This window comes from Podarcis cretensis (assembly GCF_951804945.1).
Source record: "Podarcis cretensis genome assembly, chromosome: 5".
Lineage (NCBI taxonomy): Eukaryota > Metazoa > Chordata > Lepidosauria > Squamata > Lacertidae > Podarcis > Podarcis cretensis.
In genome coordinates, this window is record NC_137174.1 from 80,559,712 (window position 1) to 80,576,281 (window position 16,570).

Below are 16,570 nucleotides of genomic sequence, written 5' to 3' on the forward strand. Positions count from 1 at the left end.
GCCCTCAGTTTCATGCACTTCTTCCGCTTGCACATCCAGATCCAGGCAATAGCTTGAAACATTTTTGTTTGTCTCTAATTTGTACAAATCATGTCGAATCCAGAGGCTTTGTATTTCTTGCACTTTCACAGCCCCCTTCTGGGTCTGAAAGGGGCTTTGAGACCTGGAGATACATGCTCTACAACCCATCACCAATATAGCCAATATAGTTTTACACCGAAAAGCTATTGGTTCAAGTGCCAGAGCCCTTGTTTGGTCACTGATCCTGCCCCAATACCAGAGCGCTTAAAATGCAAAATTTGACAGCTGTAGTCCTTCCCTTACCACTGTAATCTCCCAGCTAAAAATAAATTCATTACTCCTTTATCAGCTGAATGAAGGAGCTTCTTTGTGGGGCTGGTGGTTCTTTTCCAGGAGATAAGAAGAGGCTGCTGGAGAGCTCCACATGTTCTAAACAAAGTCCTGTTTTACATCACCCCAAAAAGATGCAATAGGAGTTACTGATATTTAGCACAACAGTAGTTAGTAAACAGACTGGGGGGCGAAATGAATGTAATAATGATGTGTCAATCTGCAAAAGCCGCTTACTGAAGAAATCAGGGCATCTTGAAATGCTGGCATGCCTACGCTATGCTGAAATGCAAAACTTGTAATATAAAGCTTGTAAGTGCCTGTGTTAGGCAGCTTAATTCTTCCAAATAGCTCCAGCTCAGGTGGAGCATTTCTAAGCTAAGCAGGGTGCCAATTCTCAGCTGATGTCAGGGAGCAAAAAAACAAGCTTCCACAGGGAAGGCGAAAGGAAAAGATTTCCAGTAATGATCAAAGACTCAGGCGGCTCCCAGACGAACAGCTCCCAGTTACTGCATACCCTCCAACACAATGAGACCTAAATCTGGGACACCATCTTCTGGGTCCGAAATCCTGTGTGAGTCACGTGACCTACATGAGATTGGGAAAAATGCTTTTTTAGGGTGAGATCTTGGCCCAAAATCGCGTGGGAATAAACCACCCAAAATGGCTGCCGTACTCTTGCAGGGGGAAATTGGTATGTCATTGCTGTTCCACAAAAGGAATTGCAACTGAGGACTCATCCACACTTCCACTTGTCGCATGCTTAGAAAGAACTGGTCCAAGGGTTTCTACCCTGCGCTGATCCTTTCCCAGGGAAAACCCGCTCTTTAGTGCTAAATCAGAGTAAATGTCAATCTGGAGAAAACCCAAATTGCTCTTCGCTCCGATTGAGCACGGAAGAGTGGTTTTCCCCAAGGGAAAGCAGCAGTGCAAGTGGAAGTGAGGATCGGCCCTGCCTTTTGAGCACTATTGGACTTTTGTGACAGATAAAAGATAAATGAAAATAACATAGAATGGTGTCATGAAATGGATCCCACCATAAATATTATGGGTGTGTTCCTGAACGTTCCAAAAATGGTCAGACTTTCTGTGAGCTGAGGGCATTCCTAAATAGAGCTATTAATTTGACTGTCTGTATTTTAGTTGGTTAGGCATGCTGCTGTATTGTCTGATTGTTGCTTACAGTATTGATTTTAATGAATTTGCACTTTAAATAAATAAAGGTATCTGAAAAGTATGCAGGTCCTGGTACAGAATACAGGATTCACACATGAGGCTGAGAGTGGAACCAGCAGGCGCAATCCTGATTCTGCCCCCTTTCCACACACTCAGGGCACCCCAAAATCTACACATCACCATAATCATTACAGTGGTACCTTGGGTTACATACACTTCAGGTTACATCTAAAGTGGTGCTTCAGGTTAAGAACAGTTTCAGGTTAAGAACAGACCTCCAGAACGAATTAAGTACTTAACCTGAGGTACCACTGTAATTGGGCACATAATGAGGAACCGAATGTATCTGTGATGGCTGTTGGCTGCTGACCTTGCAGCTAGATATATTTGTGTGCTCATGAAAAATCAGACTCTCATTTGATCTTCTTGAGCGTCATGTCTTTGGGCAACAGAGACACTGCCTGCTATTCCCAGGAGTTGGGATAAGATGGTTCATCTAGTTTGCAAACACTCTGAACATGTCACACAATCCAGGAGTTCATAAACTGTTTGTGCCAATTTCCATGAATGAGACGGCTAGCCTGTTTGGTATTTCATAGGACATCAAAGAGTCTGGGACTCCCAAATGACCTAGGACAGTTTTACCTTCTTTAGCTCTGCGTACTATGACTTGTGTTACTGCGATGTGTTCTACCTTTAAACCAACAAAATGGCTGTACTATGAAAAGAAGTATTTTTAGTTTGCTTTTTTTTTTTTGCTTGTTTTGCAATTACAGCACAATTTCATTTTATTTGTTGAATAAATGTTCTCTTTGCGACAAATTCTACCTATGTGGGGAATATGCATTGGCTTTAGCACTGCAAACGTGTTTAGATGAAGGTGGGGGGGGGGCTTAGCTAACTTGTCACAGTAAATGTGGTCACCCCTTTTTCATTGTCTGTTCATCCTGGCCATCTTGCACATTGTCCAAGAAACTATCTGGGAGAGTGAGGTTTGGGAAGAAAGGTCATTTTAAAGAGATGTCTTGTTTGGATGTGATCTCATACATTTAAAGCACTCTTACATCCTTCCCCAAAGAATTCTGGGAACCAGGGGTAAAACTAGGCATTATTTCACCCAACTTGGCACACACACCCAGGTGTATTTGCATGCATACACACAGAGGCTGAGAACTTCAATGGTGGCCCTCTTGAGGCTTTGCTTGGGGCAAAAAACCCAGCTAGCCCCCCCACCCACCCAAAAGCTATGGCACTGCTGGGAACTCTAATTTGTTCATAATTCTGAGAGTTGTTCAGAGACCCCTCAGAGAGGTGCAACTTTCAGCACCCTTAACTACAGTTCCCATGATTCTTTGGGGGAAGAAGTGGTGCAAGACTACTTTAAATGTATCATATGGATGTAGCCTAAAATAGCCTGTCAGAAGCAGAGCATTTTTTGTTGCATCTCCAGTATTCAAGGAACTCCCAGCCAAAGCAAATTTGAATAGCTTCCTTGCTGACTTTCCACCGGCAAGCGAAAGCATTTTCATTCCCCCCATTATTAGTTGTCAGTTGTTATGGCACTTTGGTGAGCAGTGGTCTGCAAATGTTAACAAATAGCCGTTAATGAAAGGCATATGCATTTTCATGGTGCGTGTTCGAATTACTCACCATCTAGCGCAGGGGTCGGCAGACTAAGGCCCAGGGGCCAGATGCAGCCCTCCAGGCGTGTAAATCCAGCCCACGGACCCTGCCGCCCGCTCAGTCAGTCCCTGTGCACTGTGAATACCTTGCTGCACGGGGCCTGGCTTCTGTGACACTGGCACAGCTTCTGGGTGGGCGGCGATGCTGGTGCGGCTTTGGATTGGCTGCAGGAAGTTCCTGCAGCCAATCTGAAGCCTCACCGCCCGCAGCTGAGGTAAACCCGGCACAGCCATGGATGGAGAGGCCGGCAGGTGGATGGGTGGGTGGCAGGTCTGGGCCATGGGCATTGTGACGGGCGCATCACAGGGCTTCAACCGGAGCTTGGTGCACGCTGCTGCTGGTGGCACGTTTGGCAGCTGCGCTGGAGCAGCTGGAGGGCGAGTTGTGCACTGCCTGTCCATAGCTGTCAACTTTTCCCTTTTCTTGTGAGGAATCCTATTCGGAATGAGGGAATTTCCCTTAAAAAATGGGAAGCGTTGACAGCTATGCGCCTGTCCAACTCTCCACATGCATGGCCTGCCCACCAACCTGGCCTCGGACGACGGGCCACAGTGCGTGATGCATGCCGCCTGGGAGCTCTGTGGGGACGGACTGATGGAGCAGCTGCTGCTCGTCAACAACGCACATACAGACTGCGTTCCTCTTCCAGGTCTGGAGGCAGCTGCGGGACTGGTTTGCAGGGTATTTATATTTTTCAAAATATAGTCCTGCCCCCCACAAGGTCTGAGGGACAGTGGACTGGCCCCCTGACAAAAAAGTTTGCTCACCCCTGAACTAGTGGTATTCTTGTAGATGTTTGCTGGTGCCAGATAGAGGGGGAAGTTGCTATTCCATTACAGTAGTACTTCAGGTTAAGAACTTAATTTGTTCTGGAGGTCCGTTGTTAACCTGAAACTGTTCTTAACCAAGACACCACTTTAGCTAATGGGGCCTCCCGCTGCCGTTGTGCCACCGCCGTGCGATTTCTGTTCTCATCCTGAAGCAAAGTTCTTAACCTGAGGTACTATTTGTGGGTTAGCAGAGTCTGTAACCTGAAGTGTCTGTAACCTGAAGCATGTGTAACCTGAAGTACCACTGTACTATCCTCCATGCTTTGTAGATTATTCATTGTGCACCTCGTTATATATGTTTATTGCGCTTCATTTGACATGTTGCAAGCTGCTCTGGGAACAACCTTGTGGGCAAATAACATGCAAAAAAATATGACAATGATGAAACCATAAGCTCTACCTCCTGACTGCACCCAGACCCAAATCACTCCCCTGACAGCCTTCAAAAAACTTTAGCTAAGTTGGGGGAGAGCTTGTAAAAGTTTGAAGAGGATTTTCCCCCCACCTTATTATTTAGTTAAAACAACTGTACACTTACAAAAGTTTGAGGCGGCTGACAGATCTTACAACAAAAAAAACAGCAGTGTGGAACCTTTGACTCTCCAGATTTTGGACTTCAATACCCATCAGCCTCACCCACGATGTTTGGTGGTCAGGGATGTTGGGAGATGTCGTGCAAAATGTCGTGGAGAGCCACAGGTTCCCCACCGCTGCAATAAAATCAAGGCCTTGCATTTCATGTGATTATTCTTCAGGAGCACCTGCATCTCCCGTTATTATGCAATACTAAAAGTAACTCTTGCAAATGCTCTTAAAATACATCGCTGTTTTGCAATTCCAAGAACCTAGCTGAGATGTTCCCTCTGCCCCCTTCCGCCTCCATACACGGAGATCCAAAAAGGCTTTTCCCAACCGCTGAGCTAATTTCCAGTCTTGGAGCCCAGCTGAGAGAACACTTCTGAGCCCACCCCACGTATGACTTTGCTGTTTGAAAGACTCTCCCAACCCCTCTTTTTTATCCCTGTTTGCTACAGCAACTCATATTATAAGACAGGGGACGGATAAAAGTCCCCTCCCCCAGACTCCACTGATTTTGGCAGAGAAAAAGAAAAGTAGAGACAGTATTGACTTGAGCAGAGTCTGGAGCCCTGAGAGCAAGGCAGATCAAGGTCTTCCTGGACCTCAGACTGATCATTTGGCAAATGGAGATGGGGAGTAGCTCCCATCCTCAATTGATCTGCATGGGTCACCTAAAGGGCAGAGGCTGGGTGCCTCTTTGTCCTGTGTGCATGTGTGTGGGAACAAGAGTGTGGGGTGGCCCCACAGATGGAAGGGCTTTTCTGCCAGCCCGACACTCACCTACCACTGCGATCCAGTCCCCAGAGGATTGGCAGAGGTTGAATGTAGCCTTCAGACCAAGAAATATTAGCCAGTTATGGCATCTCAACTGGCCTCCTGCTGGGTGGCTTGGTTTTTGTGGGTGGGGAAAGGAAATGTTTTGAAAGCACCTACAAATTCTTTACCAGCCTTGCTGTGCCTCCCCCCGCCCCAATAACTGGCTTTGTTAAGCCTAATTCTCAGAGAGCCAGTGACAGTTTTCACTGCATGAAAAATGAGCGAGCTGCAGGTCCCTTAATTTTTAATATACGGTGAAACAATATTTTGAAGTTTCATTTCTGTTGTGTACTTAAAAATGAGTACAGATGAGTTTTTCCTGCGCTGCCAAGGCAACCTTAATCTTTCACCTGCAAAAAAAAAAAATTCTTCGATTGACACCTGCAAAAAAAAAAAATTACACCACTAAACGTCTTGCAGCACGAACATTTCTATAGCAGATGATAGCATTCATCACATCTTCATTAGGAGGCTATAACCTGCCAAATACTCTGTTTGATGGCATGCTTACTGAATAGCAAGAGAGCTTGGCAAAGAGAGGAGTCATGGAATCATAGAATTGTAGAGTTGGATTATGGTGCTGGAGGAGACTCTTGAGAGTTCCATGGACTGCAAGAAGATCAAACCTCTCCATTCTGAAGGAAATCAGCCCTGAGTGCTCACTGGAAGGACAGATCCTGAAGCTGAGGCTCCAATACTTTGGCCACCTCATGAGAAGAGAAGACTCCCTGGAAAAGGCCCTGATGTTTGGAAAGATGGAGGGCACAAGGAGAAGGAGACAACAGAGGACGAGATGGTTGGACAGTGTTCTTGAAGCTACCAGCATGAATTTGACCAAACTGCAGGAGGCAGTGGAAGACAGGAGTGCCTGGCGTGCTCTAGTCCATGGGGTCACGAAGAGTTGGACATGACTAAATGACTAAACAACAACAAGAGTTGGAAGGGACCATGAGGGAATCTTTTGCCCAACTTGGGGCTTAAACCCAAGACGCTGAGTGTTTGCTCCTGGGCTTTTAAGTTTCATATATATATATATTGTGGATAGAAAGCAACATTATTTCCGTGCTCAAACTATATACATTGGGGTACACACACAGCTGATTGCTGGTGCATACAAAGCACTGCGCAGGTCATCTGATCTGCGGTGTTTTGTGGGTTTTGGCTCCCCCAGCAAAAAAGTCTGATTTCAAACTATGTGGAGCGAAGGCAGGTCAATTGACAGAGAGGCACCCCGCCCCATCCACTGAACATGGCCTGCCAAGAGAAGGATCTAGATTCATTCCACACCAGATCCATTCCACACCCACCCACCAACCCACCACCACTTAGTTATCATAACACAGTTTTCTCTTCTTGCCTTCAGTGGATTCTCTTCCTGATTAACACTTCAACATCGGGTTGCTGAGAAGGGAGCTGTTAAGCTAAATGACTGCTTAAGGAAATTTAAAGTGATAATGGATGACTTCTGTTGCGTGCCTTAGGCACTCTCTCAAATTATTTATAAGCACGTGGATAGCGCAGTTATGGAGACAAACAAGCTGCGGGGGAGATTTTGTTTCCCTACAGTAAAACAGGATAAAGAACCGCCGTGTTGACTGGTGAAAATTGTCACCAGGTGGTGGGTGACATGTACAGTATCTAAGCTCCTTCTTCTTGCTCACCTCTGTTTACTCACATTAATTCTTTCCTCTTCTGGGCAGTGGCAGCTGGTGAGGAGGGACAGAGGACAATGAAGGCAGGATATGTACCTGAGTTGAAATGCTTATCGACCACATGTTGGTGTGGACATAAGGGGCTGTGCCCAGCTTCATCCGCTTGCACTTCTGGGAGTTCTCGGTCCCCATACTGCTTAAGCCTGCCTTGTAGAATTTTAAGCATAACCTTGCTAGTGTGTGAAATGAGTGCAATTGTGTGGTAGTTGGAGCATTCTTTGGCACTGCCCTTCTTTGGGATTGGGATGTAGACTGATCTTCTCCAACCCTCTGGCCACTGCTGAGTTTTCCAAACTTGCTGGCATATTGAGTGTAACACCTTAACAGCATCATCTCCACGGCAGCCATTTTCTCAAAATTTCAAGTGTGTGCTAAGGGTTATGGATGGAAATTAGTCTGGTTTCATCAGCTTGGCCCAATGAAGACCAATTTGAGCAGACTTTGTTTTTTGTTTTTGTTTTTAACCCATCTGCCTATCCAAACTCAGCAGGTCTGTGTTGTAATCCTACAGCGCTCAGCAGTTTATTACACGCGTAGGGCAGGTTGAATGGCGTTATTTCTTGGCCAAGTCTCTAGCTCTATGAGCTGCTAAGTTTGATTCCAGCAGAAGTAAGCCATGTTAAGAGAAACACAGTTCGGGCTTGTTTTGCTTTAAAATAACGCATGCTCACAGCTGCATAAAATTACCCAGAAGGCTGGAGCTGCTGATGGTTTTTTGAATCAAAGGTGGAGAGATTGTTAGCAAATTATACCTTTTATCTTAGCAAAACAGGGGGAAAGCACCCAAATTGCTATCAGTACAGCTGATAATTTAAGTGCTCCAGCAGAAAGGTATAATTAAAAGGGAGTTACATGCTACAGAGATCACTTTGAGCCAGGGTCCATGTTTAACGTAGCATGCTCATTAGCCTTAATGATAGTGATCTTTCCTGACATCTTGCTTTATTAATTCTACTGTCTTTTGAGTGTGTTCTCTCACAATAACTGATGTGGGGGGGGGGGTAATCACACTAAATCACAGATGCACAGATGTAAAGCCTTGCAAAGCATGCAGAAGTTTGAACTGGTACAAAAATGCAATCTCTGGGTTACGAATATTGCCAATGCATTAATCAGTGTTACTACAGTGCATGCAAAATGCTGGCTAGACTATCCGAAATTGAAGATGCGCAGCACACCTCACGTCAGGTCACACTTCTCTAAATATATCCACTTATTTCCCCAACTACAACATGAAGCTTCAGCAGAAGCCTCTCTGGTAATAAAAAGACAATACATCCTTCTTGAAAACAGCTAACGGAAGAGATCTGTGCAGCCGTGCCCCAAATTACAGTATCGTCTCCACATCCTCAGACGCACAAATCCAATAATGTCCAGCCCATTCCAATCTTCCTCTTTGTGCAGACATTAAGAAGCCATCCAGTATTGCTTCTTGAGGGGTATTTAGCACTTCAGACTCTTACAGCAATTATCATTGCCTGTGAAACCCATACTTAAGACTTCAGGGTTATGAAATCGTAACAATAAAGAGCTGTTGGAGAATCAGAAGCCTCCTCTTTCCAGTTCTGAAAGCGGTGTTGCAATGTCTGCGTGCCATAGGTGAGCCTAGAGGCAAGGAGGAGGGTTCGCCTAAAGGCCAAATGAAGCATGATGATAATTGGGTAATTGCAATTAACATGTCTAGCTTGAAAAAATCAAATAGCAGCCATGGGTGGGGAGAGAAAAAAGTGCACAGGGCAATAAGATCAGGACCCAATGCATAGGGAAAGTGGTTAACCCTTTCCTCCCATGCTGCAGCCCTGATGGAAATAGTACAGTGGCTGCTATTGGTGCCTATGGGGGTTATAGCCAAGGTTTTTGAGGGAGTGGGGAGGACAGATAAAAAAAGGCAAAGGAGCCCTGGATGGTTAAGTCCAGTCAAAGGTGACTATGTGGTTGCAGCGCTCATCTTGCTTTCAGGCCAAGGGAGCCGGTGTTTGTCCACAGACAACTTTCTGGGTCATGTGGCCAGCATGACTAAACCGCTTCTGGCACAATGGAACATGGTGACAGAACCAGAGCACATGGAAACGCTGTTTACCTCCCTGCTGCAGCGGTACCTATTTATTGACTTGCACTGGTGTGCTTTCAAACTGCTAGGTTGGCAGAAGCTGGGACAGAGCAACAGGAGCTCACCCCATTGTGCAGATTCAAACTGCTGACCTTCCAATCAGCAAGCCCAAGAGGCTCAGTGGTTTAGACCACAGTGCCACCCACTCCCAGGGAGGACAGATAGACTGTCATTGGTACTATAACAACGGGAGGGTAAGCCCTCCTCCCCATGCACTACCAACCCAGTCCTGATATCAGAAACAAATCCCACAAACCAAACTTGTTGATTGCAATCACATGCAATTAATGTCCCAAGTTTGACCCTCTGCCATCCTTCCTGCTGCGACCCCCATCTCTGACTGTACCTACATTGCATTCTCAAGTCCAAACTTGATGTGTCAGAGATGCATCTGTGTCTCTAAAGGGAGTCCTGTGCACAGGTGAGGGGCACCAGCACACACTAGGCCTGGGCAATAGATCCATACATCTCCCAGGACTGGTATGAAGAACAGACTGTGATGAAGAGTTTGGATTTGATATCCCACTTTATCACTACCCGAAGGAGTCTCAAAGCGGCTAACATTCTCCTTTCCCTTCCTCCCCCACAACAAACATTCTGTGAGGTGAGTGGGGCTGAGAGACTTCAGAGAAGTGTGACTAGCCCAAGGTCACCCAGCAGCTGCATGTGGAGAAGCGGAGACACAAAACCCGGTTCACCAAATTACGGGTCTACCACTCTTGACCACTACACCACACTTTTGGCTTCACTCAGTGGTATATTGCTAGTGAAACCACCGCCACTTCTGAGTCCCTCTGCTAGCAGCGTCCCCTGGAAGGAATCAAGACTTCCTTCCTCCAGTGGGTGCTGCTAGCAAAGAGAGGCCAGGCCAAGGAGCCTTAAACTGCTAGGGAAGGAGCCTTAGAGAGCAGCAAGAAGGCAGGGACCTTCAGTCCTTGCAACTGCCTCTTTGAGACAAGACCTACTGGGAAGAGTTGCTGTGATCACTAGGCCTGCATTGCTTTGGTTTCTTTGAATAAGGAGTTAACTTCACTGACACTGGATGTTTTATTGCTGACCTGCCTCTGCCTCTGGCTCCAGACAGCTGGCTTTGTCCTTTAATGTCTTGAGATGAGATTATCTGAAAGAACTCTTCTTCCTTGATGTCCCTTACCTAAGGACTATCCTCAGATGCCCTCACCAATGAGGTGTGGCAGACGTGTATTTAGGACAGGACCATTTCAGAGGTAGCACCCCAGTGGAGTGTTCATTGCACATTAGAGAAAATTTTGGAATTATAGAAAATATAGAATGAAAATTGAAATGCGAGGGAGAAGGGCTGAGCAAGGGTGAGATGTGAACGTGAAAGAGAAGGACAAAGTAGCACGTAAGCAGGAGAAACTGTAGGAGGATGAAGGATGAAGGATGAACTATGAAGGCCGTTGCTACGTCAGAAGGGTGTTGTTATGCTACATGACTTAGCCAGGCAGAATGCCTGTTGTTTATGAAAACTCAAAGTTTAAATATTACTGTGCCTTTTACCTGGCATGATACTTTCCTCTTTTGCATTCATTGCAATGCTTTTAATAAAAGAATGTCCTGTTTTGCTGACCTCTGGAGTCTAGATTTTATTGGCCGTCCAGGCTGAACCCACAAGGTATTGGGTAGTGAACCCAAATATTTCCCTGACGTTGTTGTTGGCATCTGTCTGCCTCATGAGGCAATGGAGTGCAACTCTGGGGGTGAAGTCAAACTGCTGCGTTAGCAGCACCAAAGCGACCTCCCCAGCGGACAAGCCTGGGTAGTGTGTATGGAAGTCCTGGGTTGCCCAGAAGACAAGACCTCTCAGCCTCCGTGAAGTGGTCCAAAGGAAAGCGGAGCGATGTTTGGCACCAGTTGGCTGCAGGAGTTGCTGGAAGGAGGCATATAAGGCACCATCCTAGCATCTTAGGGACTCCACTCCGGATTTGTATAGGGTTTAACAAACCAGGGTTCCCTGACAACACTTGTTTTCCTTTGCTCTTTTCTGGGCTAGAAGAAAACCTGTTTGTTTTTCCAGGCCTTTTAAGGATGCATGTTTAATTCATTGGTTTTATTCTCTTCCACTGAGGTTTTCATGCTGCACAAGATCTCTTCCCCTTTTTTCTTACAGTTTATAATTGTACTCTTAATGTTTCTACAAGCCATCCAGAAAACTTTATTAATGGATGATATATAAATCCTTCTAATAAATGCACGCATGGAAGGTACTATCTTACAAATTGCATATACACCTGGTGTGCAGATATTGAGAAGGTGAAGCTCACTAGCATGTGTGCAGGCAATGTGTGTGAAACATGTATATGATTAGCACATGCTACTGCCTGCACAGAGATAAATCTGGTAACAGTAATCATATAATTTATTTATTATATCAGTTGAAATTTGAGCTAATTGTCTTCTTATTTTGATTCTAGAAACCTTGGAAAGTCTGGATTAAGAGTTTCGTGTCTGGGACTGGGTGAGTATTTTATTGTTACTTTAAGGATAGAGGGAAGAAATTATACTAGCCATGTTCATCTGCATGGTTCTGCTGGTGGTAGTAGCTCTGGGTTAAAATGTGAATAATAGTGAGCTTGCCATGTTCTTATTGCCACTGTTTATTCCATTTCTTAGATGCCCAGTATAATGCAAAAATATATTTTGATGAAAAATATACACAAGTTAAAATGGTGACAACAAGCACTTACAAATTATTATACTCCCACAATGCAATCCCAACCATGTTGATTCAGAAGTAGATCATATTGAATTCAGTGGGGCTTACTCCCAGGTAAGTGGGGTTATGATTGCAGCCTAATGCTAAAAGTAACAGATACCCCCACCCGCTTCCAAGCGCATGCATGCCAACATGATTAGCAAGAAATAACTAGCCATTTAAAACACCCATAAAGATAAGAGAGATGTTAACAAGCAAGTCAAATGCCTGATGCTTAAAAGATGTTAGCAGAGGTGCTGGCAGGTGAATTTCCTTGAGGAGTGTATTCCACAAATGGGAGGCCAGTACTATTTTTGATTTGAAAATTTGCATGAATACATGTGCATTTATTTGACTTTGCTTTCTACGAAACTGTATCAATGTTGCATGCATCTAGTTCATCTACAGGGGCATATTAAAATATTATATTCCATACATATTGCATATTTTTGCCTTTAGTGCCTCTAAGATCAAACAGCGCTTTCAAACAGATAATCTGCGCAGTCAAGAAAGCAGTTTATTTAACATTTTCGAGTCCCATGTATGATGAATTTAAGTGCAGCTAGATTCAGGAACAGTGCAGCTAGATTCAGGATTGATTTCAAATCAAGCAAGATTCAGAGTTGTGCCCCCAAAAAGAAAAGAATTTTTTCTACTCAGATTTGTAGCTTCCAATGTTCTTATTCAGGAGATATATTTCTGTGTTCTATTATGGGTGTACATATATTGGGCAGTAGACCAAAAAAATCCATCAACTTTCCATTGATGGAAAGAGCACAATCCAGCCCTATAAGCATGTATTGCAGTGACATTTTCCATAGCTTCAAAGAGACCCCAGTTTGCATGCAGGTCCAACCAGTAATGCGTTCTATGTGTGTCATTTGCTCACTGCCTCTAAATCTAAGACGACTTTGAAATTCACACCTCTAGAGTTTGCTTATCGTACGGGGGCTCTTTCTGAAAACCTTCCACTGCGTGGAATCTGGCACAGCTTAGCATACCTCACTGTGTTGCTATGAGACGTAAGCTTTTCGACACTGTGGGGTCCATAGATGAGAGTGAAAACATAATAATCATATTTGACTTCTCCCAAGGCTTTGTGCAACCTGAAATTGGATTAATCCTGAGAAAACGTATCAATTTATAAGCAGAGATATCTAAATGTCCTCAAGACCGTACCCTGGCAACACAGTGTAGCCTATAGCCTGAAATGCAACCTGTTCGTTCCCACAAAACCCTTCTTTGTTTATATGACTTTTCCCATAATCACAGGGCTCTGCTGCCTATTGTTATTCTCACATTGGACTTCAGAAGTAGGTTCAGATGGAAGAGGAATTTGCCAGATTCACACACTGCAACTAGTTCTGTTTACCAGGGATATATTTTCTGGTACAAGTCCCTGGTAAATCACTGGACTTTTTAAACCTGATTTCTTTTTCCTTTGGTGAATCCTAAGTTAAAAATTTGTTAGAGTGCAATTAAGGTTGGTGGAGAAACTTGATTCAGTTCACATTTAAAGGCAAATCTATCTAATATGTGAATCCTAAAATATTATATATGAACTGAAATATAGCCATCCTTCAAAATCATCACTTCTCTGAGTTTTCTGAGGCAGTTTTCTGATCATTAATGTGTGCAAAAATAGATGTACTTGAAGAATGTGTGTATGGATACATGCATGAGTAATAATAATAATAATAATAATAATAATAATAATAATAATAATTTATTATTTGTACCCCGCCCATCTGGCTGGGTTTCCCCAACCACTCTGGGCGGCTTCCACCAAAGATTAAAAATACATCAAAATGTCACAAAATAACATGTATAAATGTCCTATGTTCGGGGGGAGGGGGGGCTGCTTATAAAAATATTTGTATTAGTTTGCATACAAAACTATATGAGGAGAAATTTGCACTAAAATGTTGGTGGGTATTTGTTCATGAAAACTTCAAAATAAAATCAGGAACTGGTCCAGAAAACTGGACTTAAGGGTGTGAAAATGAGAAACAGAGAGAAACAAAAATTGACAGGTTTGGTCATCCTTAGGCACAAACATTTTCATACTGTCTGATAGCAGCCAAGGGCCAACACTGCACACCTTTTCTTCCCTGAGCCCAAAGAGGGCTCCGATGTCTGACTGCACCAGGTTACTAGGCTTGTGCGAAGGAGGGGGGTGATGCCTTGGTAATGCTCTTGCAGATGACCTGATTCTAAGTACTGGCAGGCCGGAAAAGGAATGGTGAGTTGAAGGCAAGACAAAGGAAACCTTCTGGCATGCAGCTGGGGCTGCTGAAAAGGCATCTGTTGGGAGCAAGAGGTGCCATTGTTGGCTGGGAGCAAGACAGGACTGAGGATTTATGGGCAGAACAAAGGAATGCATGTGTGAGGGAAGGTGAGAGGGAATCTTGTTCAGATAAGGTTAAAGAACAGAGGGAAATGCAGAAGAAGCAGAAAGTTACACAAAACCCTGCGTTTAGTATGGGATTAACTTGAACGCCTCTTAAAGATCCAACAATAAAACATGATAATGCATAGGATCCAGGCCTTTCTTGAAACCAGTTACACTCTGAAGTAAACGTGAGCTCTCATTATAAGGGAGAATTTTACAGATAGTAAAATTCCAACTTTAAGCCCCTGGATCTCAGACTGAATTAACTTTCTTTTATTTCTGGTTTGGTTTGTGTTTGTTTCTGTAAGTGATTTCCCCCCTCCCCCCCTTCTCGTTTTGCAATATATAACGGACAAGAACTGTTACAAATATCTTGACTGTTTTTGCATGGTGTTATAGAACTGTAGAAATTAATAAATGCTACGGTTTTTGTTATTTTTTTGATATGAAAGGAGAATGCAAGCTGCAAAGGAATTCCTAGGCTGGCTTATGGAAACTTTCTGACAGTAAGAGCTGTTAAACTCTTCTTCCTTGGAGGTTTTTAAGCTGAGGTTGGATGGCCACCTGTCATGGATGCTTTAGCTGAGATTCCTGCATTGCAGGGGTTGGACCAGATGATTCTATAATTCTAGGAGCCTCAGAATAAGCAGGCAAGGGAGCCCAGCCAGCCAGTCCACCAGCCCTTGCTGTTGGGAATGTACGGACAAGTCCCAGGCCCCTATGGGGCAGTGTGAGGAGGCACCTCTCTTTGGGGGGGGGGGTGTTCAGCTCAGAGACCTGGGACGGCGGCAGCAGCTGCCCAGAGGACTCCCAAGGAGAGGGGAGGGGAGAGGAGGCTGAGGGAACCCTCCACAAAGGAGGGTGTTCGAAAAAGGGTGAGAGGCTGCCAGCTCTGCAGGCAAGGTGTGACATAACTGGGCTCTTGAGCCCCACAAGGGTGCCACAGAAAGAAAGTAGTTGGTTAAGGGAGCCGTGGACTCAAAAGGTTGAAAACCTCTGCATTAGAGGAGTCATGATTGAAAATAATATACATTGTCATGCGGTACAAATAGCACACAAGACAATGCTCCAATCAAGGAGATCTCTCCAAAGTCAACCATGAAACTGGGGGGGAGGGAGTCTTTGTCTGTTTTTTCCAGGGATGCCAACTCATGAGTGCTGAGCCCTTTGGGGGGCCCAAATATTTTTGGGGTTGGGGCAGCCCCCCCCCAATGTCCCCCAAAATCAGGGGGCAGAGGAAGTCAAGCAAGAAGCTGAGCAAGGTTTGGCTTCAGTGGCCTGATGTGGAGGTGAAGGAGGTTCGAAGCAGCCCCCTGTTGGAGGAGGAGGAACCGCCAGCCATTGAAGCTCCTCCCAGTATCACACATGATGTCACGCTCGTGACGTCAGCCCCCACATCACCTTTGCATATGATATAAAGAGTTGCCATGCTGTGTAAAAAGAAGAAGAGCTTGCACTTCATTTTGCTGTGTGGATTTGGCATGTTAGTTGTTCTGCCAGTGCCATTGACCAGATCCTTTGGTACCACGCTTCAGTTGTTAGACCTTTAGCCGTTCGCCAGCATCTGGCAGTTTCCAGATGGGCTGCTATTAGCAGAAACAGCAGCATATATTTACATACAGTGTAAGGTTGGTTATTTTTAAATTCTCACACTGCAGCTGTTGTCCCACACAGTTACCTTTGAGGGAAAGATGAGGCTTGTAATGTAAATTTAATCTTTTTTCTTTCTCCTTTGAAAATAGTAAAGTTCTAGCCCTCGTGGCTAGAAGGGGGGGAAATGAAAATGTGTTGACTTAATAGCAGGAGCAGCTGGCAGGGCAGGAGGATGGCATCTGCGATATTGTGGAAGACAATTGTTATCATGAGGAGATTAAGGTGGTGCCTAGCAATTGCCCTTCTCATGCCCAGATCATGTCTAAATCCTGAGCTGTTAAGTGGTTAATTCTGTTTATTCCACAAATAAGCAGCCTGGTTTCTCATGGAATATAAATGTGCTTGAATGTTTATCTTTAAGATAAGGCTGCAGCTGACACCTGGAGTAAAGAGTCCTTGGAAGTTATCTGTGTTGACTTCCTGCCTAGTATTATTTACTATTTCAACTCTGATGGGAAGTGGATGTTTTACCCAAACACAAGCTGTGGCTTATGTAACTTTGGTGAAGATGGGCCCCAAGGGCATATAAGCCCCAGGGACTGTGTTAGTGAG

The 16,570-nt window shown here is 44.7% G+C and overlaps 1 protein-coding gene across 2 annotated transcripts in view; it reads left to right on the plus strand.

Moving 5' to 3' along the window:
• The window catches only part of KCNAB1 (potassium voltage-gated channel subfamily A regulatory beta subunit 1), a 184,805-nt gene that overhangs the window by 101,382 nt on the left and 66,853 nt on the right, over positions 1–16,570 (plus strand). For both annotated transcript variants that reach the window (XM_079978149.1, XM_079978150.1), the window contains exon 2: positions 11,693–11,736. In XM_079978149.1, the coding sequence (XP_079834275.1) occupies positions 11,693–11,736 (44 nt within the window). The remainder of the gene's footprint in view (positions 1–11,692; positions 11,737–16,570) is intronic.